This window comes from Neomonachus schauinslandi, chromosome 2, assembly GCF_002201575.2.
Source record: "Neomonachus schauinslandi chromosome 2, ASM220157v2, whole genome shotgun sequence".
NCBI lineage: Eukaryota > Metazoa > Chordata > Mammalia > Carnivora > Phocidae > Neomonachus > Neomonachus schauinslandi.
The window spans coordinates 165,607,709-165,633,236 of record NC_058404.1 but is presented as its reverse complement, the minus strand read 5'-3'; the positions used below and the strand labels follow the sequence as shown (position 1 = coordinate 165,633,236).

Sequence of the window (25,528 nt, the reverse complement as noted above, 5' to 3'; positions counted from 1 at the left end):
ATGATCTATTTCAGGGATCTTATTTACAGGAAGAAAAGGGAGTATCAACTAATAATAGTGAAGTATGAGGAGTAAAATGGAAGTACAGATTTCTGCTTCTTATGATAAATAATTGGTATCAAATTAACCATCTCAATGAACATGACTATATGATTTATTTAAAATTAAAAAAAAATTATTGAAAGAATCACACAGCAGCTAACAAAATCAGGATTTGATGCAACAATTTCCTGGAAAGAATGTAAATGCAGTGATGTAAGCTCTGCATTATACTGGCCACTTTTCCCCTTCGGTGCATTTGCTGTTTTACTGCACAAAAATGGTGATTAAAAAAGGAGAGTGACTTAGAACTTGTATCTGTCTCACTGGGCTAGAGAGACAAAATTGGAGTTCAGGGCTGTCAAGACAGCCAAGACTTCCCTGCAACTAAATGAACAAGAGAGGATTCAATCAGGCATTCTACATGAAATTCCCCCTCAAGGTTTTTACTAATTCCTAAATTGTGCATATGCACAGTGTGATGTTAAGAAACCAAATATAAATCAGCTGCTAGGCGTCTAAAATAATATGGAGAGGTTTCAGCTATTTCCGGCATCTCTGGGGCCATCAAGGAAAAGGTTTCTTTTTTTTTTTTTAAAGGTTTTATTTATTTATCTGAGAGAGAGAATGGGAGACAGAGAGCATGAGAGGGGAAGGGTCAGTGGGAGAAGCAGACTCCCTGCTGAGCAGGGAGCCTGATGCGGGACTCGATCCCGGGACTCCAGGATCATGACCTGAGCCGAAGGCAGTCGCTTAACCAACTGAGCCACCCAGGCGCCCCAAGGAAAAGGTTTCTTAGTACAAACCTCAGGCTATCAGTTGAGAGACTTCAAATGGTTATGCCCTGGGGAAAAGGAAAGTTTTACAAAAGGAAATATACTGGTTTGAGCCAAATGAAGGCAATTTCCTTTCTTGACTCTACTACCAAAATTAAAATCCTCTCTGGAAAGAAATAACATCATCTAAATCTCCATTATTTTTAATATACTCTACTGGCATTCAATAAAAAATTAACATACCATAAATGAAACAGAGGTCAATCACCTTAAACCAAGAGATAAAATGAAAAAGAAAAAGATTTATTTATTTATTTATCTGACACAAAGAGAGACAGATAGAGAGAGAGCACAAGCAGAGGGAGCAGCAGAGGGAGAGAGAGAGAGAGAAGCAGGCTCTCTGCTGAGCAGGGAGCCTGATGCAGGGCTCGATCCCAGAACCCTGAGATCATGACCTGAGCCAAAGGCAGACACTTAACCGACTGAGCCACCCAGGTGCCCCAAAAAAGAAATTTTTTAAAAAGTCACACAAGTGATCAAGATATTGTGATTATCAGACTTTAAAATAATTACAGTTAATATATATAAGAAAATGATGAAAAGATGGCAAATTTGATAAAATACTTGAAATACTTTAAAAATCATATGCAAATACTGCAAGTAAGAATTATGAAACTAGAAAAGGGGTCAATAATAAAAAAAGAATGAAACACGGAGAGAAACAATGAAAATTATATAAAAGTGTATGAGACATGCTGGACATAGGGAAAGAGTCAAACATCAGCAATTGGAGCCACAGAGAAATTGAGATAGAAAAAATATTTGAAGAAATATTGGCGAAGAATTTTCCAAAAGCAATCAGAAATTCCAACAAATAGATTCAAGAAATCCTGCAAATTCTCCCAAATACCAAAAACACAACAAAAAAGTCTGGGAACCTTATATAAAACTGCAGAAAACAAAGACAAAGAAAACCTACAAACAGAGATTTAAAAAATAGTTTATTTCTAAAACAGTAACATTGTTGTTGAAAAGTGATTTTTTTCAATGGAAATAATAGAATTGAGAAGAAAATGGAGTGAGGTTTATAAAGTTTGGAAACAGCAGCTACCCTGAGTTTAAATATTCATTGAAAATATCATTCAGGGGCGCCTGGGTGGCTCAGTTGGTTAAGCGACTGCCTTCAGCTCAGGTCATGATCCTGGAGTCCCAGGATCGAGTCCCACATCGGGCTCCCTGCTCAGCAGGGAGTCTGCTTCTCCCTCTGACCCTCCCCCCTCTCATGCTCTCTCTCTATCTCATTCTCTCTCTCAAATAAATAAATAAATAAAATCTTAAAAAAAAAAAAGAAAATATCATTCAAATGAAGGTGACATAAAAATATTTTCAATAAAAACTGAAATAATTTTTTGCCATGAGATTTACACCAGAAGAAATACTGAGAGGAATATTTTTCTAAATGGAAACACAGTATGAAGAAAGGAAAGAATACCAAAGGGAGTAATTTCTTGGTAAACATTAATTGCTTTTAAACACTTTAAAATAATTTTGTTATTTCAAAATACAGCATAAAAATACATAGATATAATATCAAAAAAGGACTAGAGTTTCTGTGGTAAATGGCTTGAAATGTCCTTGAATTGTAATAAAGTTATTTGCTTATGATTAAATCTAATAAAGTAAGAATAAACATTTTAATCACTAAAAATGATAAATAATTCTATATTTAATAAGATACTATAAAGAGAAAATAAAACTATAACTATGTGATGAATCCAAGTGAGGGAAAGAATAGAGAAAAAAAAACTTTGTAGAGCAGATTAAGCAGATTAGAAAAACAAAACAAATATAATAGCAGTAGATTTAAAATATATATATACAATATTTACCTTAAATTTATCTGCGCTAACCACTTTATTTAAAAGAAAAAGATTGTAATACTTAATAATAAAGTAAACAAAATCCAAATATAAAACTTCTATTCAATAAAAAGTCATAAGAATCCTAAATTTGTATGTACCTAAAGAGTTTCATTATATATTAAGCAAAAACTGAATGGACTTAAGAAAAATAGAAAAATTAATGGTTTCAGTTAGATATTTTTAATACAAAAATATAAAAAATAACACAAAAAAGTTGCTATCTAGATTATTTGAGCAACAAGAATAATAAACTGAACTTGAGTATGTTCTTGGAAGAAAATCAAATTGTTAGGTATCAATAACAAAAATATACCCACAACACAACCTAGTTTTTTAAATTAAGCATTATTCACTTAAACTAGCCAATGTGTCCAAGAAGTAATTATAAAGGAATAAACTGTGAAAGGCTATAGAAAGGTTTAGAGGAAATTTGTACAAATTTCTTATGTCTTCATCTCTTAACATTTCCTCCAAAAATATATAGAACAACAAAAAAGGGAAAAATACAAGTACCCAAAAACTATGGCCTCAGCATAACTTGAAGACAGAGAATGCCCAAATTCTAAAACAACTGTAAAAGAAAAATAAAAAAACAAAAACCACCAAATCCTGGCAAAAAATCTCTCAAGCTCTTTCTCAAATCTGTTCTAATGCAAGAATTTGTAGTAAGCAAAGCAGACTAAGCTAAACAGAGGAAGAAAGAAGAGAGTTACTTACCAAAAGTAGATGTAAGAGGACAAGTAGAGAGAATGAGCGTGCCATAAATCTGAAAGTGTTTAAAATGTGTCCTATGGCCAGAACAAGAACTAACAGGAAAGCGATCTACCAATATATGTGATGTAAAAGAGCAGTCTCCAAAATAAGTAGTTTTGGGGTGGAAAAAAAAATGTCAAAAGGGAAAAAAGAAGCGGGCTTTAAAAATTGGGTGCAGGAAATGAAGCAAAGGGGGGGATTTCATGCTCCTACAAGAAAAGAGAACCAGTGAATTGGAAATCATACCATCCCTCCCCTAGCATGAAACAAATATGCACCACCTACAAACAAATTCATTTAAAGTATCTGGATTTGCTATAATGACATAAAAGAACGTCGATGAATTAGGAATCTTAAAAAATACTTGCAAATTAGAAACACAGTAGGGGAAAAAGGGAAGAGATCCATACAAAATTGTTGCAGAAATAAGAAATCAAGACCCAGGACAAATCAACTGTGGAAAATCTCTTCAAAAAATACTAACCCAAAAAATAAAAAAGTTGTAAGACAATACTCTAAACGGTCAAAAGGATTCAAACAACTATTTGAGGGTAAGAAAAAAAAAAAACCCTTGAATCAGAAATTCAGAAAATAAGTAAAGAAATGTCCTCTCCCCGTCCCACACATGAAAAAAAACAAATAGGAAGAAATGACCAGAGAATTGACTGAACTGAAGAAACAGAAGAAAAAGAAGCATAATTTAAGCATAAATTAAGTCAAAAAGCTTTAGAAACGACAATTAAGGTCTCCTTTTTAATGTTTAAAGCCACAAGTCATTGTGAAGATAATACACAGGATATTTATAAACCAAATAACAAAGCAGCTACTTTTATGAGGCAAAATCTACAAAAGAAGCAAGGAAAGACAGATAGTAACATGCCAAAAACTTAGAGTGAAAAGAAATCATTAAATTCCCAGGTCAAAAACTAAAAAAACAAGAAAAAAGTAAAACAAAATAAAATACAGTGAAGGTTGTAATAAAGACAAGGTAGAAATTATGAGGAAGTTAAGACAAAAATGGTAGAACTCATTAATAAATGGGATCCTGAGCTTTGGAGGACATTGACAAAGTAGAGGAAAATAGTATTTTAATTTTCTTGGCCAGAAAAAGGGGGTAATAATACAACATATAAAGTAAGAAATTACAAAAGCAAAAGTAAAGTTTGAAACAGAAGAAACTTTTTAAAATCCTAAGACACTACTTTGAAGACTTCATTGCAAATAAACTTGAAAACATAGATAAAAGGGACATTTTTCTTAAGGAAATACAGATTACCAAAATTCATCCTGACAGAGTATAAAGTATAAAAAGATCAATTTCCATAGGAAAACAAGGTGATTATTTCCAAAAAACATGAGACCTGGATGATTTTACAATGGATTCTATAAAATCTCCAAAGACCAGTTGTCACTAAAGCTCAATAAATTGCTAGACTTTTGAGAATAAATGAAAACTCCCTATCATGAAACAAATATAAAAAGGATATCTAAGAAAGATGAAGACAGTACTCAAATATAAAATGAAACATGAATATCATTCATGAATACCAATGCAAAATACTAAATAGTACATTGGCAAATGGAATCCAACACCTCATCCAACACCTCATGGCCAAGGAGGCTTTACTCCAGGATGCAAATTGTTTCAATTAATATTATTTATCATATTAATAGATCTAAGGAGGAAAATATTCATAATTATTTCCAGAAATACAGAAAATGCCTTTGACAAATTTTAATACCAATTTCCTGATTTAAAAACAAAATCAAGGGGCACCTGGGTGGCTAAGTTGGTTAATTGGCTGCCTTAGGTTTGATCATGATCTCAGGGTCCTGGGATCAAGCCCGGCATCAGGCTCCCTGCTCAGTGGGGAGTCTGCTTCTCTTTCTGCACCTGCTGCTCCCCCTGCTTGTGCTCTCTCTCTCCCACACACACAAATAAATAAATAAAATCTTAAAAAAAAAGATTTCAGGGGCGGCTGGGTGGCTCAGTCGTTAAGCGTCTGCCTTTGGCTCAGGTCATGATCCCAGGGTCCTGGGATCGAGCCCCTCATCGGGCTCCCTGCTCCGCGGGAAGCCCGCTTCTCCCTCTCCCCCTCCCCCTGCTTGTGTTCCCTCTCTCGCTGTGTCTCTCTCTGTCAAATAAATAAATAAAATCTTAAAAAAAAAAAAGATTTCATTCAAATAAATAAATAAATAAATAAAAATAAAAAATATAAAAACAAAACCAAGAAAGTTGAGGGATAATTTCTTAATGTAAATCTTTGTACGACAAAACATTAGTCATTTCCACTAAGATCTAGAAAAGGGTCAAGTTACTCACAATCTCCACTATTACTCAATATTATACTAGAGATATTAGTAAATGCTATTAGATAAGAGACATCATCAATTAGTTGCATATGAACTGGTAAAGAAAAAATAAAATTATCTTTATATATGATACGATAGCATATTTTGAAAAGTCAGATAATGCTTAAACCATAAAAAAGTCAGTAAAGCAGCAGGAGGGAAGTAGGATATAAAATAAGCATTCATAAATCAATAACATTGATACACAAAATTAATAACCAGTAGAGGACATTATAGTTGAGAAACTACCCTTTACGTCAGGGAAAAAATTAAATACTTAGGACTCAATTTTTAAAATGTGAAAAATCTGTATGAGTAAATCTTTAAAATATTCCTGAAAGATGCAAAATAAATATGAAGAATTCAAAGACAGCCCATGTTCCCATATTAGTTGACTCAGTGTTATGAAGATGTTAGTTCTCCCAAAGTTAATTTACAAATTTAACGTGATCCCAATAAACATACAAACAAGTATTGTGAGGTTTTTTTTTTCTAATAGAGCTAAATTTATTATTATTAAAAAAATGCAAAAATAAGGCACCTGGGTGGCCCAGTCAATTAAGCAACCAACTCTTGACTCTGGCTCAGGTGATGATCTCAGGGTCATGAGATGGAGCCCCTAATGGGGCTCGGCCCTGGGTGTAGAGCCTGCTTAAGATTCTCTCTCTCCCTTTCTCCACCCCTCCCAGCCCCCCTCTCCCTCTCAAAAAAAAAGAAGCCAGATAAACTGAAAGGAAAAACAAAACAAATGAAAATATGACATGGAATTAGCCTTATAAGACATTAATACAAAATGTTTTAGCCTCAATATACTGTTGAGTCTCTACTATTACTATAGTGTAGTGACACATAGAAAAACAAATGAGGGAATGGAAGATCAGAAATAACCAAAGTTCATAAGAAAATGTAAAATATGAGAAAGTGGGTGTCTCAAATAACAGAAGCAAAGATTGATTTCTTTCATAAATGATGTTTAGCCAACAGAAAAGCCATTCAGTAAAGAGAAAAATTAGATTCATACTTTGTACCATACAGTAACTCCTAATGGACTAGGGAATTAAATATAAACAAATAAAACCATGCAAGTACTAAAAGTAGACATGGATGAATTCCACTCAAAGTGGAATATAGCCAGTAATACTTGAGCCAAACTGTATTAGAAATGAATAAAATAACCATTGAAGGGAATAGGAAAGATAAGAACCTAAGTTAACTTTGTTGAACAATATTTTAATTACATTCTGTAAAGCTAAAGATGAAAATAATTGTACTTGAGTATTTTATTCTAGTTAATTTGTTTTCATAGACAAATGACATGTTAAAATTTTAGAACTACATTTTGTATTTACTGGAATTGAAAAAATAAGAAAATATACTATGGATAAATCAGAGCCAGATGTCTCACTGTTGGAAAAAGGAATTACAAATGAGGAAAGAGGAAACACTAGAATGAACCCCATGGTGTTTAGTTTGGAAGCAGAACTATCAGTATGAACTCATGGTTTATAATACATGTAAGAAAGGACAGATATAGAAATATAGATGCCCATGAATGTGTTTGTAGAACATATATTTTCTACTTCTGCTCACTGAAATGGTTAAGAAGCAATAACACCCAATATTAATGAATATACCTACTGCCCTGATTTTGATTTCTTTTTTTTTTTTAAGATTTTATTTGAGAGAGAGAGAATGAGAGACAGAGAGCACGAGAGGGAAGAGGATCAGAGGGAGAAGCAGACTCCCCACCGAGCAGGGAGTCCGATGCGGGACTCAATCCCGGGACTCCAGGATCATGACCTGAGCTGAAGGCAGTCACTTAACCAACTGAGCCACCCAGGCGCCCCTGATCTTGATTTCTAAATACCTTGGAGAAATGGTGAATTTTATTGCTTGGATCAAGATAAGCCAGGAATATCTTATGTACTAAAAAGTAAGGATGTGATCAGAAAATGATGGGGACATATGAAAGGACACAGAAGCCAAACTATAGGAAGTCCCAGTGCCAAGTTTATTTTTAGCAACAAAATAATGATAATAATGGGTTATAAGCTATAAAATAAAACATATGTATAAGTCTACACTGAGTATAAATGAGTAGATAAATAAATGGAGGATAAGCCACAGCTCTTCCTTATAGTAGAATTACAAATAATATGCATAGAAGGAGTGATGATAATAATGAGTCACCATTTGGCAAACAGCACAGTAATAAATACTGTTACAGATAAGAATCATTGATGGATACTAGCTTAATGGACAAATATGTGCTGAGACATTTTTACATAGTTGGCTGTCCTCCTGACAGTATCTCCTCACAACATATGTATTAATCTAGAAGGGGAAAAATAATAAATTTACAGTGGAGAAACCTAGAAGAAACCATACTAAACCAAGTGTTAAAATTAATATCACCAGCAATAAGATATACTAACATCATGTACCTCCTGATAGAACACACTGAAAGGGCACAACATCACTTCTGTGTTATCCTTAGCAAAAAATGTATCAACTCAGTGGAATAATGAAAATATCAGACAAACTGACAGACATTCAACTGGCCAGTACTCTTTAAGGTTGTCAAGTTTATGAAACATACAGAAAAATAAAAATTATATCAGATTGGAGGAAAATAAAGAGACATGAGAACAAAATGCATTGTGGGATCCTTGTTGGAGTTCCGAAACAAATAAAAAGACATTAGTGAGGCACATGCCATAATCTAAATAAGGTTTGTAGAGTAGTTAATGGTATTCTTGATATTATTTTCTTGACTTAGGTTAGGATTTCTATGGTTATATAAAATGTTAACATTAGGGTTAAAGGGTTTGTGGAAATTCCACGTATGGATGCTATTTTATTAAGTCTAAGTTTTACCTTAAAATTAAATAATTAAAGCAATCTGAGAAAACATCAAATTGCATATGAGGAAATTAGATTAACATAATAAGCCGAATGTTGTAAAACAATGAAATTTAAGAAAAATTTTCAGACCCCCCAGGCAGCTCAGTCGGTTAAGTGACCAATTCTTGGTTTCCGCTCAGGTCATGATCCTAGGGTCTTGGGATTGAGCCTCCCTGCCAGGGTCCCACACTCCTAGTCAGCTTGTGGATTCTCTCTCTCTCCCTCCCTCCATCCCTCCCCCTGCGCATACGTTCGCACTTTCTTTCTCTTTCCCTCTTTCTCTCTCAAATAAATAAATCTTAAAAAAAAGGTAAATTTTTCAACAGAGGAAATTGACAAAGCCAAATTTTGATTTTATGACAATACTAATAGAATTGAAAAAGTCCTTCAAGATTGATTCATAAATAAAAGAACAGATTACTAATATCAGAAATGATAAAGGGGAAAAAAACTCAGATCCTAGAAACATTAAAAATATCACAAAAGTTATTATGAAACAATTTAACACTAGTAAATTTGAAAATTTATATTCCTTAAGAGGTTCAACTTACTAAAACTATTAAAGTAATTGAATTGTTAAAAAATTCTTTCCCAAATTAAACTCTAGGCCAGCATGACTTCACCAAATAATTCTCCCAAATATTTAAGGAAGAAATAGCATCCATTTTAGATAAACTCGAAAAGTGAGGGACAGCAGAACTCATTTGTAGACCTTGGCATGATCTTGGTTCCAAAACTGAAAGAGACATTACAGGAAGTAAAATAAATGTCTATTCCTTTATGAACATAGATGTAAAATTCCACAACAAAATATAAAACTGAATCTAGTGATATTTTTTAAAGTTACCATATCACAACTAAGTGCTATTTATTCCAGAAATGAAAATTTGGTTTAAGGTTTAAAAATCAGACAGTTACTTATAGAACAAATGGTAAGTAGAATAAAGGGCAATATACAATCATATGATTATTTCAATAGATGTACAGAAATTATTTGAAACATTGAGGAAAAAAGAACTCTGGCAAAATAAGGAGAGAAAGGATTTACAAAGAATGTCTTAAAAAAAGAAGCCTACAGCAATCATACCTAATAGTGAAACATGAATTGCTCTCCCTGATATTAGGAACAGCCCAAAACTATCCAAAATTTACTCTAGTCTTAGCCAATGCAACATGGCATGAAAACAGTATAATTTTGGAAATAAAGTAAAATATTCATTATTTGCAAATAGATACTATTTGCAATGTAGTCATTATTTGTAAGTCATTATCTTTGTAGAAAATCTAGAAGAATATAACAGTAAGTAATTAAAATTTCACAAGGCTCCTGTGGACAAAATAAATATGCAAAATAACTTTTTTTCTATATACTGCTAATATAAAATTAGAAAATAAATTTTTAAAAATCTATTTACACTTGCAACAAAAATTCCAAATACATAGAATTAAATCTAGTAAGATATATTCAACACTTCTTCATAGGCAACAATAAAAATATATATATATGAAGAAAGAAATACATGATGCTCATGAATTTAGTATAGTAAAAATTCAATATGGTAATGATTTCAGTTTCCCCATACTGACCATAGATTTAATGCAATCCCAATGACAATGTTGGCTGGTTTATAATTTTTGTTTGTTTTTAATAAGTCATTGGGGGGGGACTTAGAAGTTAATTATTATAAAACTTATACATAAATGCAAATGACTAAGAAAAACAAAGTAGGATTACCAACACTATTACAGGCTTATAATTAATTAAGACAGTGCTGCACTGGCACAAAATTAGAACCCTACTTACCTTTCAAATATTCTCTTTTATGAAATACCTCTTAGCTTTTCAGGCAGATTTATCAAAACTTTGCTATTGTACCCTTTATTGTAGCAGTTGTAAAATAATTACATCAAAAATATTTATATGCCTTTCTTCCCACATCAGACTGTGAATTTCTCAACAGTGCCAATTTAACTAATAATTATCAAACCTAGCAGTCTCTGACATACAGCAGATACCCAAGGAATATGAGCTATATGATTAAAATAACATCAATAAATAAGGTTTCCAAAGTCACCAAAATCCCAAACAGATAACTCAAACTTACCTCCTATATCTGGGCGAAGTTTATTGTCATAACCTTGAAGCAATGAGTTGAGAATTTGTGTTATATCTCCTTCATGAATCTTTGGTGCCAAGACCCAGGTTTTGTTCACTGTTAAATCCTCATCATCTTCGTCATCCACTTTATCAACACTAAATAATTCAAAAAAAAAATTGAATGATAGAAAGTTCAACCAAATTCTGTATTGAAAAACAGAGTTTAAGATAATCATAATTCTTATAATTTTGTTAGGAAATAGTAAGAGGGGAAAAAGCATTAATAATATTTTACATTCAGTAAGGCTAATGCTTTCCTCATATGAACCATCCTGATATAATAATACTCAAAAATTAAGAATTCAGTACAAGAAACATAACACATAATATTGAAATAATAAATTAAACCTTGGCCACCACAGCTGTCATTAAAGGCTGTAGAGATTAGGCACTGAAAATGTGAACTGTGGTCGTAGATTTGTGCACTACACACTCTGCACAACTGTACGTGGTGACTCTAAACCACCATACCCAAAAATACAAAATAAAAGGTAAATAAATACAGGAAAATTTGTAATAACTGGTGAGATATTTAAAAATGCATGTGTAGAAAAGAAGACTAAAGGGAAAAGTATTGAACACATCTATGTTTCTTCCTTTCAATTCAGAAGAACACAGACATCATATTCCAAGAACTTTGTCAGAGAATATCTTTTTTTTTTTTTTTAAAGATTTTATTTATTTATTTGAGACAGAGAGAATGAGAGAGAGAGAGCACATGAGAGGGGGGAGGGTCAGAGGGAGAAGCAGGCACCCTGCCGAGCAGGGAGCCTGATGCGGGACTCGATCCAGGGACTCCAGGATCATGACCTGAGCCGAAGGCAGTCGCTTAACCAACTGAGCCACCCAGGCGCCCTGTCAGAGAATATCTTGTCATCAAATCATGAATGGGTGACTCACCTGCCACATATTGGAGGGGGGCATGACTATCAAGTTTTATGACTAGAAGTCAGACTTTAGAAATCAAATAACACCACTGCCTTTATTTTATAAATGAGAAAACTGAAGACAGTAGGGAACTAGCCAATGCACAAACTCACTTATTAGCAAAGCTGAGAATCAAGTCCTAACTCTCCAGTTAATGCTTCTCACTATACCCCTGTGTTTAACAAGCCCATGGATTCAGCTTAATTCTGCACCATGGTAGAAAATGCAGCAATATAGATATTCATCTACAATTCATCAAAAGTAACAAACTACTCTTCTCTATTACTCATAAAGAATGCCACCTTCAAATGAGTATGATCTTCTTAGACTTAACACCTACTCTAGTAAATCTCAGTCCTCCAGTGAGAAAGGGTCCAAAGACTAAACACTGACATTGGTGTCAGATAAATCCAAAATACATGAGTTATTTCCATATGTTTCAGAGATAGTCTTCCTTCTAGCAGTAAACATGCAAATTTAATTCAGTATCTTGAGTTGATTTTTCTACGGTATCCTTTTAGATTTCTTTTGCTTTGGACTTAAAACATCTTAGCTAATGCAGCCCTCACCGTCTTTATCCTTCTTAAAAATTTTTTTCCAGGGGCACCTGGGTAGCTCAGTCAGTTAAGCAGCCCACTCTTGATTTTGGCTCAGGTCATGATCTCAGGGTCCTGAAATCGAGCCTTACTTCAGGCTCCCAGCTTAGAGGGGAGTCTGCTTAAGGATTTTCTCCCTCTCCTTCTGCCCCTCCTCCTACTCACATGCACTCTCTCTCTCTCTAAAATAAATAAATCTTTTAAAAAGATTTCCAGTTTTATTGAGATATAATTGACATATATTATACTACAGATTTAAAATGTGTAACAGAATGATTTGATATATTATAGCAAAATTATTACCATAAGTTTAATTAACATCCACCCTTTTTATCCTTAATGAGTACAAATTAACATTATAAATTAAAACTTCACCTTTATAGTATCTGCTACCTCATTTCTTCTCCATAGTAATTCTATTGATAGTTATTATCAGCAGATAATAAGGTGGGCTATTATTCTCAATATTTCTTCTCTCCTTCCTGTCAGAGAACTATACTTTTCACTCCACTGACTTCTAACTTGGTCGTGTGACCTGAAACGTTCCTTCCTTACAGGAGGATTATACTTCCCTGATCTATTGAACTCGGGTGTGGCCTTGTGATTTGCTTTGGCTAATGGAATATAAGTGACATGCATCACTACCAAGCAGAAGATTTAATGTCAGTGCACAGTTCACCATATCTCTCTTGTCCTTCTACCAAAAGATGAGCCATACTTGGAGGCTACACCATTACTTCATTCCCAGAGTGAAGACAACATGGACAAAGCCACAGCTGACCTACAATGGCCATGTAGCCTGAGTGAGAAATCAACATTTAGTGTCATAAGCCACTGAGATTTGGGGGTAGCTTACCACCACAGTACACAACTTAAATTCATATGTGAACCCCTATGGTACATTTAGTTAACAGGTTTTTAATGAAGAGCTTATTTATATTAATTGTACTGCTGTCTTTAACTTCAAAAAGTATATACTATGGAAATATAGTTACATGATTTATTTAATGTAATTTCTTATTTCCTTCAATAAAATATATACAGACCCACACACACATTCATTCATAAACTAAAGCACTGAGAATCCTGAAGTATTAAGAATCCCTGCTGGTGTGTCCTCCAGGAAAGTTATCTTATCTAATTAGAATTGCTAAGATACTGGCAACAACCCAAATTTTAGAGCATCCATTTAACTTTAAATCCCAGTTTTATAGAATGAAACATCTGGGGGTTAGAGGCAGGCCACTGCACATATAAGCAGTTGATCTTTCTTTGAAACATGATTGTAGTTAAATGGAAGTCTCCAGGAAAAAAAAATAAATAAAAAGCTTTTTCTATTTTTTAACGGTAGCAACATCCTGATAATCCAAAAGCACATGTTCATAGTGGTTTATATTCCCATTTTCCCAGCTATCTCAGAGGTAATATGAGAATCTCAGTGCTATCACAAAGCTAATTGTCCTCATTTTTGGCAATAACAGAAAGGAAATTTCATTATAGTTGATTTTTCTACATCTTCCCTCCAAGCTTTCTAAATTACTTTCAGAATATTCTTTAATTACATTAAGATCTTATTGATATTATTTGGGTGATTAAAAAGTACTTGTCATAATTTAAAAAAATAGTTCACATAGTTTATCTGATGTCTCAATATCTTTCACAGGCTGGGGGATTTTTGTAATGTTTATATACATTGAGTGACCATTCATTTGGGGGAAAGAAGTATGATTTTCTTAGGTAACACTGAGATTTTCTTGACTCGTGCTCAAGCACTTCTTTTAAATAATTTGGATAAGTATAATTTTATAATTAATGGAAATACATTTAGACCCCTGAGTATAAAACTTTAGTAACTGTTATTTTAAAGATTGATGTTTTTATTGTTACTAACAACAACTGAGTGCCTAGAAGGCACCATTAAGTTCTTACCATGTTTCAGGAATTGTGTGCTACGTTCTTTCCACATCTTATGTCATTTAATCCAGAGTAATTTCATGAAATAAATATTAATATTTCTACTTTACAGATGAGAAAAAATAGATTTATAGAGTTTCCAGGACATACCCTATTAAATAATAAAACCAGGAAGATTAACTTAATTTGAAGGCTATTTTCTCTCACTTTTTTTTTTTTTTTGGAAGGTTCCATAGTATCATCTCATTTTATCTTTATTAAAAAATCCAGTGTGATTGGACTGTGAGTTTTCTAATTCATAAGAATGCAGCAACACTTATGGTAGATAATTAGTACATTTGGATTGTGCATGGATAGGATGCTAATCTCCATCCTTGAATTCCAAAAGGTTAGAATAATAATTTCAGGGAATCACACACACATGCTCCGATGAAAAGACTTTCTAACATGTGTGCTTAACTTCCAATACAATGCTTTAATTCATTTATAGAGGAAATATCATGTAGTGCAAGTGTGCTAACTTCTGAAAATGCAAAGACAAAGTTGTATTCCTGATCTAAATTATCTTATTTTCTAATAAAGGAGAAAACTATTCAAACAAATGATATAGAAGACTATCATATGAAAAGATGTTTATCACAGTATTATCTATGATAGCACAAATTTTAAATACTGAGTATGTTTAAGTAAATAATTATGTAACCCTATGGTGTAATGGATGTATCCATTTGACTGATTTTGTGAATAGCCTACGAAAATAGAAAATTACTTTCATATTCTAATGTTATATGAAAAATAACATACAACAATTTGTTTTACCAAAACCTATGTATAAAATGGCTGAAGGTTTAATGGGAAAGTGGCATAATGAGTACACTAAGTATTCTACACTAGCGGAGCTGTAGAAAATTGAATTTTGTTTGTATATTAATAGTATGCTACAGTCTTTCTGTAGAATTTTGTAATATAAATACATTTGTCATTAATGCCTACCTAAAAATGAGCTGCCTTTTCCTATAAATCAGATAGAATTTTTAAATAAATTTCTAATCATACAATCAAATAATTAAACAGAGCCTTTTATAGAGAGAAGCAGAGCTTTATGCTCTGCCAAGAAAACAATGGCAGCCCTGAAAATTTGCTGCCGGGCTCTTCCACGGGAACAGAGTTGACTGACACCCCAGCTGCCAGCCCTCCGGACCAGACCTACATCTGCACCAGACCCAAACTTCCCTGGGCTGCTTCCAGCAATAACTGGACATAGAGGCAGTCCTAGTACACACCCATTCCTGCAGGACGAGGGGCTCCTCTAAAGGGCAACTCATGTTAGACAACTCTCACTGGCCTGGTCGAAACTTTACTAGAAGTGCTCGACAGTCTGAGACTCTTTTGACACAAATGTCTTCCCCCCCCCCCCCCCCCCCCGGCCTGCCCCACCGACCACCATGGAGGTGTCAGACCTCCATTATGTCAGAGGCCCCTCAGCTTGCTTCCACTTCTCCTTTTATCTCACACAGGCATTTCTCTCAAAAATCTCTTCCATGTCTGATCTCATCTTGGCATCTGCATCTCCAAGGCTTCTGCTTCTCACATTTTTTAATTGACAGCGCTAATTATTTACTAACGAAAAATTTTGAGTCACGTACATCAGTGTCGGTTTGTCTTTTTTTGTCTAAGCTATTTTAAGACATGATACAAATCAATCTGTTTATATAAGTTATTGCATGTGAAAAAGTGCTTTAATGAGTGTATTACTGTTCTTAATAAAACAAGCAAAAGTTTTGAACTAGTGATAACTAAGACAGGCTAAGTAAAACAACATATGTTATACCATACAATTATAAAGAGAATTCATCTTTATAGCTAGAGAAAAATAATATAAGCCTATAGCAAGTCAATCAATTAATAGAAACTGTCTTTCATAAAAAGGCTAAACATTCATCAGAGTTTGCGCAGGATGGCTTTGGTTTACACCTGTTGTCCTAGAATAATAATAGCACCCTCTTTCACTCACAAAATGGCCTAATTTGGATGATAAATTATATAGTCACCCTTTATATAGTTCATATAAAGGTGACTGTAATGTCCTGGTTCTGACACCTGGGGACAATTCTTCCGTTAATCTGTTTAGACGATGGAGATGAAACTCCAAAGCCAGGCCTCATCTGAGCTGTTGCTCATTACAGATTAGTGTTTGTTTATAAACATCAGATATGTTTCTATAAGCATAAGTTAAGTGACAAGTTCCAGGAAAGAAACATACCTGTTCTAATGTTTCTGAGTAGAAGATATCCTAACGCCAAAGCCTACGGGAGCTAGCTTTTAAAGAGTAGATATAGCCATTGATTTTAGATCTGAAATTAAGACAAGAAAAGTAAAGTAAAAAATAAAAATGTGAATTTTCTTGTTTTCTTTTTTCCTTTATATTCTAGCTGCTAAATTCTTTTGTACAAAGCTCCTTTCTACAATTGTAGCTCTGAATCATTTTTATTATTTGTAAAAGTTAGTAGGGAAGCAAAAGAAGTAAAAGCATTACAGTTACAGATCTGAACTTTCAGAGTTTTAGAGAGGTGAAATGATAGTCCATTCAATTCGATGATCATTTTTTTTTTTTTTAGCACAATGGAATACAGGATCCATCACTTAACACACATAGAGAAGAATACTTAGGAAATTTGAGGGAGGAGAAAGGAGCCTCACCTAGAATATTAAGTAAGTGTGTTCCACTTTGTTTCCAAAATGTCCAGGGCTTAACTCTCCTATAAAATTGATCACATTGCATCTTAATTAACTACCTTATTTATTTATGACCTTCTCTAAGCTCATTGAAGGTAAGGGTTGAGGTTTTCAATGTGGTATCATTGGCACATAGCCCAATGCCTAACACATGGTAGGTGTCCAATAAAAATACTCACTGAATAAATGGAAAGAATATTAGATCTCATCTTGCTATTTGCAGGTAAAATTACAGTGAATCAAGAAAATAAACAACTAAAAACTATAACTATTTGCCTTAGTAGGAGAATTTATTATTGTAGCTAATGTAATATAAAATTAATTTAAAAAAACAAAGTATCTTTCTGATACTAGCACTAACCCCTCATAAATAAAAACAAAAATAATTCTTTCATAATAACAGTATGACTTACAAAATTATTAAGAGGAAATGTAATAAGGAAGATATGTCTTATGTGAAAAAACAAAAAAAAATGAAGAATATAAAAAGAAAAAAAAAATAAAGGCACAGTAAACATTTTGGTTATAAAACAACATTGTTAATATATTATCCCTAAATTACCTTATAGATTTAATGAAGTTTTAATCAGAATCCCATAATTCAGATGTAAGAGGTTAAAATCATCATAACTAATTAGAAGAATCAATATGGGAGTTTATAAGAAATCATTAAACAAGAGAATTGTTAGATGAAATTTGCCCTGCCAGAATAAAAAGAAAACATATTTTTTAGAGGAGGTAAAATAAACCATAATTTTCATTAAGTCTATTAAAAATGACCATTGGTTTGAAAGCATATTAAAATAAAAACCAAATTCTCTATTGTTCCAACTTATATACATAGATCCTGACAGAACATAAATTAGCCTTAGAAACAATATAATTCTTTATGACATTCACATTCTCTAAGTCTTCAGTGCTCTTATGCATCAGATAAATTCTAGAAGTCTGCTAAAAATTTTGCAAAGAGGAGGTTTATTAAATTAGAAAACATATTAAAAGATCTTAAAATTAAACCAAAGAAAGAAATGGCAATTAGTTCCTCTGAATGCAGAAAAATATACCTTTTTTTCCTAAGTCCTGGGATCACAAAATGAGAGATTAAAATATTTTTATTGACATAAGGATACCTTCAGACCCATTCACTTAAAAAGGAGAGAATACAGATGCATAGAACAAAAGCAGCAAAACTATCTTTCTAGTCATTCAAACTGTCAGGTGTGACAGTTTGAAGGTTTTTCAAAAAGAACCCTTACTAAGGAAATGACAACACAAACATACACTCATAAGCCACCTGCATGGAACCACAGATTAGTTTATAGAACATACATGTCTGAGTAACACTTAAATTTAATCTAGCCAATATGGTTACTTTGTTCTAGTCAATATGGCTATTTTGTGGAAAAGGCAATCTTTACTCAAAACACTCTTCTTCAAGTGTTGGAAGATTATTCTGCCAGTTATACATATCTGATGCATAAAAGGTTAGGTAATGTCCCTGCATTTAAGCAATTCACAAATTGTACAAGTAACAGTCCTAGAAATCTACTCAAATATTAACTCTACTCAAATATTAACTTATACAGAATCCTTGATTCTAGCAGTCTTAAAGCTACCTGGAGAACCAAATCACACCAATATTAAACTATTTATATTAGGCTAACTATATTCTCATCATAGACTTTCTGATATGCCCATGTAGCTGCAGGTTAGAGTGGAGGGTCTTTGTCAACTTTACTTCTCTGTCCTTAATGCTTAGCGTGATCTCTACTACTGGGTTACTCAATGTATCTGTTACTCAATGTATTTGTCTAAAAATAAGGAGAAATTTTAAATCTCCAAATACATTGTATCTGGGAGAAAAGGATTCCCACAGTTCAGAAGTTCACTATTAAACTAAATGATACAGGTTATAACAGGATGTTGCTATTTTAATGCCACAGGTTAGATGACCAGAGTAAAGGATCTCCCAGAAGATATAGGAATACAGTTTTCAATTTCAAAAGGCCTACTAAACCATACCACTGGCCACAGACTAGTAATGTTATCTCTCTCTCTCTCTTTCCTTCACTAATACTGTTCCATGACAGTGAGAACATTCAGTGTTTCCCCAGAGTTGCAACTGACACCAGTTTCCTTGGTGTCCCCATTATAGCTCATCTAAAATTCTGAATAGCAAATACAGCATTTTATCATCAATGTAAACTACTAGAGTACAGGGTCACTGGGGACAGGGACTCTGCCTTCTTTGTCCTGCACATCTAGCATTTTTCTGTTACATACATGCCCTATATACAGGATACAAACACTATGAGGGCAAGGATTCTGTCTGACTTACCACTGCATCTCCAGTTGCTAGAACTCAGCTTAACACATAGTAGGCACTGAATAAATATTTGTTGAATGAATGCTAATGCTCAATAAACGTTTACTGAGTGAATTAATAGCTAAGACTATTTCCTGAAACATGAGGCTTCAGTTGGTTAAACTATTTTACTACAAATAGAATTAGATTCTGAGATACTTAAAAATAGAAAGAGACATAAATTTCATCTGCCTCCCACAGAGTACAAGAACTCTAACAAGCTTCTACTTGAAGAAGTCTAGTGATAAGGCATCCATTATTTTGTTAGAGGCCTTTTGTTTTTGGGGTTTTTTTTAAAGATTTTATTTATTTATTTGACAGAGAAAGACACAGCGAGAGAGAGAACACAAGCAGGGGGAGTGGGAGAGGGAGAAGCAGGCTTCCAGCTGAGCAGGGAGCCCGATGCGGGGCTCGATCCCAGGACCCTGGGATTATGACCTGGGCTGCAGGCAGACGCTTAATGACTGAGCCACCCAGGCGCCCCTGTTAGAGGCCTTTTGAAAGAAAATCTGCCTTCACGTAGCTTTCACTACTTGGTTATGATTTGTCCCGCTATACCTATGTGTAATAAATTCAACCATGATTTTATATAGCATCCTTAGAAATAAGTTCCTATTTGAGCCCTCAAAAAAACTTATCTGAATTCCAAATTCTTGCTTTTAACTCTTTATCCTATGATATTTTTTCTAGATCAAGGGCTTCACTTTGTTCAAGTTTTTCCGAAAATAATTAATCTAGCACTGCACATAATATTCCAGATTATGTGATAGGTACACAGTAGATTTTTATACCTCCTCTGTTTCTATCAATTGCATTGTCTGTTCTTTCCTTTCTTCATTCCTTCCATCCCTCTTATCCTTTTTTCCCCCACTCATCCATAGTCATGTTATTTGCTTTGACTTATATTGCATTTGTAATCTGAGAAGTGTGGTGGTTAAGAATGCAGGCTCTGGGCATAGAACACATGGATTTGAGTCTTGGATTCAGCATTTATCAGCAAGAAGATGTTTAGCGAGTTCCTAAAAATTGCTGTGCCCCAGTTTTCCCATCTGCAAAATGGGGAGAAGAACAGTATCTAAGCAGTATTATCCCTTCATACTTGATTGGTTGCTTGGCTAAGTGTAACGTTCTAGGCTGAACATTTGTTTTTATAATCTTGGAGCCATTTCCCCCATAGTCTTCTGGTACTGTGATGAGAAATCTCACGGCTCTCTAATTTTCTTTCCTTGATTGAGATCTGTTCTAATAGCAGACTGTTCTGTTCATCCTGGGAGTTCTGAATGTATGTTTCTTTATTGTGACTACAAGATGTTTTGCTTTGATTAATACCATAAATCTAGGCCTTAGCAGTGAGTATAAACTGCATACAGGTAACACTCAGGTCTAGTCTGCCCGCCACTGTAAACCCAGCATGTTGTACTGTGTATGGCCCATAACAGGCTTTCAAGAAATATTTGTTGAATAAAAGAATGAATGATCTCTCCAGAATCCAAAACATATCTAATAATGCATAAGGGTTCAAGGACTTTACTGCACTTGAGACAACTTTAACCTGCATAAATAATACTAGAATCACTGTAATTCTCAGAATATCTGTTGTTATATCTTTTCAGTTAAAATTTTAAGTGTTATGTATTTTGCAATAATTTTCTCTCTTGGTCTTGAAACAAGCTGGGAAGGAGAATTTCATTTCCATTTTCACAAATGAGGACTCTCTGCCTCAAAGATTTTCCTGAAATTACCCTAGTGGGAGATGGTGGAGCTAAAACTAGAATTTACATTCTCATGGCCAAGTCCAGGATTCTCAGTTGGAACCTTGTGTATATGTGAACTATTCCCCTGAGGCCCATACATTTAATTTATGCACACCTTTCCTCTTTCCCTCATGGCAGTCATTTATCATATTTTGATAATATCTCAAGAGCTTTTTTCCCCCCACTTTTCCACCCTGCCTTGTCCCCTCTCCTTTGGGACCCTGCCTTCATTAATACTTTCTTAGACAAATTTTAATCACCTTTATATAACTATAAAATATTAGATTAGCCTATTTAATGATTGAATGAAAAGTCAAACATTTCCTTTTGTTGCTTAGGCAAAAGTATGTCCCATAGTATATAATGGAACAAAATAGAAGGATATACCTATAAGACTCTATACACAGGGGATTGCTCTATTACAGTATTTGCATTTTAGTTTCCAAAAACATTTTGTCTCTCGGTCCTTCTTTGAATATTCTGTTATCATGGAACATCATTACTTGGTAATTTTGTCCTCAAGTTTGCATCAGTATTTTATTAGAAAATTAAGTCAAAAATTAGATGCCTAAAGAAAAATCAATCACTACCACCTCCACAAAATACTGAAATTACTTGAAAATAATATATTTTATAAAGGAAGTGTATTTGAATATTTTCGTTTTGGCAACTGACTGCTAAGTTGTATGATTATTGACTCATGAAATTGGGGGAAAAAAACATGTTATTTTCCCTGGGCTCTCTCAAAATATAACTTCTTAATCAAAGCTTATCATAAATACTTTTTAGAATAACTAAAACCTCCAAGCACTTTTTTCAACGCTTCTTGAAAATCTGATTATAGTTAGATTTTCTCAACATTATAAATAAGTCAAATCAAGCTTAGGAGATTTTAACCAACTTGTCAAGATGCCATAGAGCTTCACAGAGAACGAAACACAGGAACCTTGACTACAGCTTTTAGTTACAACAGTAGGATAGGCTTTCATAGTTCAGCAATATAAAAATCAATAGTGTCTCTCCTTTATGCATTTGATGGAAACTAATGAGGAAACAAGCTATTGTCTCTGATTAAATATAAGAAATAACAACTTCCAGTTTGGCAAATCCCCAAATAGGTGACTTCGAAGATTTATTTTAGAAACCAGCAATGACAACAGAATTCTTATAAACAGAACCATTTGTGATTAGTTTTAAAAGAAACATCCCTCAAAAGAAGGAGAAAGGGAGAAGGAAATATGAATGTAACTGTTTTATACATGTTGACACCCATTATCTCCAGCTAAATATTAAAAGGGTGAAAACTTCACCACAACTGTAGGTACTTTAAAGACATAAACTCTCATCATGGAGGCCCTGACAGCTAATTATAACAGCAACATATAGCTTTATTTTTTTAATATTCTTTTATTGTTTGGCCAGAATAATCCAAATCATCTATACTATTATGATAAAATGAATTATTTATCTATTTTAACTGCATAACACTTCTCTCTCACTCACTCTTACATATGGTAAAAAAAAAAAAAAAGTACATGGAATTCCAATTAGAATTTCACTCTTGAAAACTGCAAAAGCCAATAGAGCAACGATTGAGTTGTTTTATGTTTCAGTTCAAATCTAAAACATACTGAATATGAAAACTTGTAGAAAGCATAAGTGATCTCCTACTGCCCTTCATTTCCTAGATGAATTAACTGTTCAAAGAGGGTAAGGACTCTTGACACAGATCATGTCTCTAGACTTCCAGAACCCATCTCTGTCCACTGTACTACATAACTCTTTTACTCTGAGCAACTTGAAGAGAGTTCTGGAACCAATTATGATAATTGTAATATAAATAGCCTCAAAAACAAAAGATATGATTTCTTTACTATCTCTTTAGATGTTTTGTTTTAGATATTTCATCAATCAGCTTGTCTATTAGGTTCCAAGGGAAACTTGCACTTACAATGGCAAAGGAGCATACAGGTTGTTACTTCAGAAAACCACTGGGTAAATCTGTTTTTACTTATGAGAATACAGATTCATTTGTAATATTATGAAGATGCATGAAAACACTGATACATGATCGACCAAAATATCTTCTATAATTTTACAATATATTCAAAGAAATAAGTGATTATGATACAACTTATATACAGGAAATAATTAGTCAGTAGTATGTTCATGCCCATGCAGAACAAATTTAAGTTTCTAAGGGGAAAGGGTAAATAAACTAAAACCATAATACTTTTTAAAAAAATCATATGTCAAACATTTTCTGGCCAGTCAAATATTGCTTAGCATAGCTTAATCTATTCTCTGTTTTTGGAGAGAAAATATAGTTGTTCTATCTGCTGGTAATGACATAAATATTCACTCTAGCTGTATAGTAAAATTAATCATCATCATCATTTTTTTTTAGTAATGATGCAAGTAGTTATAAAGACATGTTTCCATCTGCATAGTGATTGCATTTTACTTGAGTTCTAAACAAGATCACATAATACAATAATATAATGTTAAATATACATTTATATAAAATACAGTTACATGATATGAATAGTATGTCCAAGACCTTAATAGTGTCTATGTCTTAATATATTTTAACTCCATTCAGCCACTACTCTTATATCCAAGTACAATACCTGAGCATTTTATTTTTCTGTCAGAACGATTTCAAAGTTTTATTGGAAGATATTACAGTCCAAGGAGCCCAAATCCTGTTCCTGTTAAATTGGAGGCTTGGGGTTGCTGATGTCTCTCTCTTTCTCTCTCTTTGTTACACACACACACACACACACACACACACACACACACATATTCATAGCCATACAATTTTTTACCTCCTTGTAGATAACCAATTAAAACAAAAATTATTCAGATAGCTCAATAAAATATACATGGTTATCTCTAACTTAAATATAACACACTCTCAACCCTGATTTTTAAGCCATATTTATAATCTCTCTCCATATGTAACTTTGGGTTTTTCCTAAATAGCAAAAAAAAAAAAAAAGGTAAGAGAAAAAGCAATATTTGTTTATAGAAAATCATCATACATACCATGTTGTGTAACAAGTTTCTAAAATAACTTTCTCTTTAAAATGCAGAATTATCCAGAAAGTTCATCAGTGACATTCATTCGCTAAATTTAGTAGCAAAATCATTTTTACTCCATCTCCCAGGAACTGAACCTTTACTAGTTTCTACTATGCCAAGTCAAACAAGCCAAAACAAAACAAAACAAAACAAATCCAAAACTGAACTGCCTTCCATGCTTTCATACATAGGCTCGTCTCATCCTATCTGAAAATAAGTGTATCTGACCAGAAAATAAAATGATGGTAAAATACCGCGCTTGTGTCCAGAGAAATGCCACTTACTTAACTTAGAATGGTTTTCAAAAAAAAAGAAAAGAAAAGAAAAGAAATGAGGGGGAAGGGGGTTGATCCCAAGGAATAGTTTTAAGTCCTTGAATTTACTCACCAGTTTCCCAGATGCAGGGTCAGTAACAAGAACATCAGCCTCACCACTCTACTTTGACTCCACAGAAGAAAAGGGGAGAAGAGAAAAGCTTTCCAAGAACCCATCAGGATCGCTTTTTCCGCTCAGTTCTCCAAGCTAGGACTTTTTCTCGCACCTCGGCAGCAGCCAGGAGAGTACGGCGGGGGACAGTGGCAAGGCAGTACACCTCCCAACCAGGTAGGATGAGACTCCCAGCGGAATTGAGCCGGGGAGCCAATCAGACCCAGAGGATGCTGGCATAAATTATCTGAAAAAGAGTTGGGCCAATCTAAGGCCCAAAGAGGCGGGGCTTCTCCTACTAGAAATCGAGCCCAGTGGGGGAAAGGGCTCCGTCTTTCCAAAAGAAAAACAAACCTCTCTCTCTCTCTCTCTCTCTCTCTCTCTCTCTCTCTCTCTCTCTCAGCCTCGGAGAAACGTTTGAGTGGCCTCGACAGAATCCCTCCCTAGGGGAAGAAGCCTCCCTCTTCCCCCTGGCCTACCCTCCTGCCTGACACTATTTCGGGGGCCACTGCCTCTTTCTCTCCCGCGTTTGAATTCTGAATCCGCCTTCCCAGAGAGACCCGTGGCAAGCTTACATACCTAATCGGTTTTCCCCAGGCTCACGAAGGTTCTGCTAATGTTTAATTATCGTTAATTTTGAGTGTTGGGCGGTGTCTCATTTCGCTTTGCAGTCCCAGCACCTGGCACAGCGCCCGGCACAAATGAGCTCTCAGGAGAGGCTGAATATCTAATTGAATGAATGAATGAGCGGGCTCGGTGCATTCCTGGTAATCACGTTTCCAACCCCCCTTTCGCTGCCTTTACGAGTGAAAGGATTGGCAG

The 25,528-nt window shown here is 34.1% G+C and overlaps 1 protein-coding gene across 1 annotated transcript in view; it reads right to left on the bottom strand.

Moving 5' to 3' along the window:
- The window catches only part of GABRG1 (gamma-aminobutyric acid type A receptor subunit gamma1), a 75,969-nt gene extending 51,036 nt beyond the window's left edge, over positions 1 to 24,933 (bottom strand). The window contains exons 1-2 of the mRNA XM_021701659.1: positions 24,668 to 24,933; positions 10,852 to 11,000 (exon numbers count right to left, since the gene is read on the bottom strand). Of these exons, the coding sequence (XP_021557334.1) occupies positions 10,852 to 11,000; positions 24,668 to 24,771 (253 nt within the window). The 5' untranslated portion in view covers positions 24,772 to 24,933. The remainder of the gene's footprint in view (positions 1 to 10,851; positions 11,001 to 24,667) is intronic.
- Positions 24,934 to 25,528: the final 595 nt, after the last annotated feature.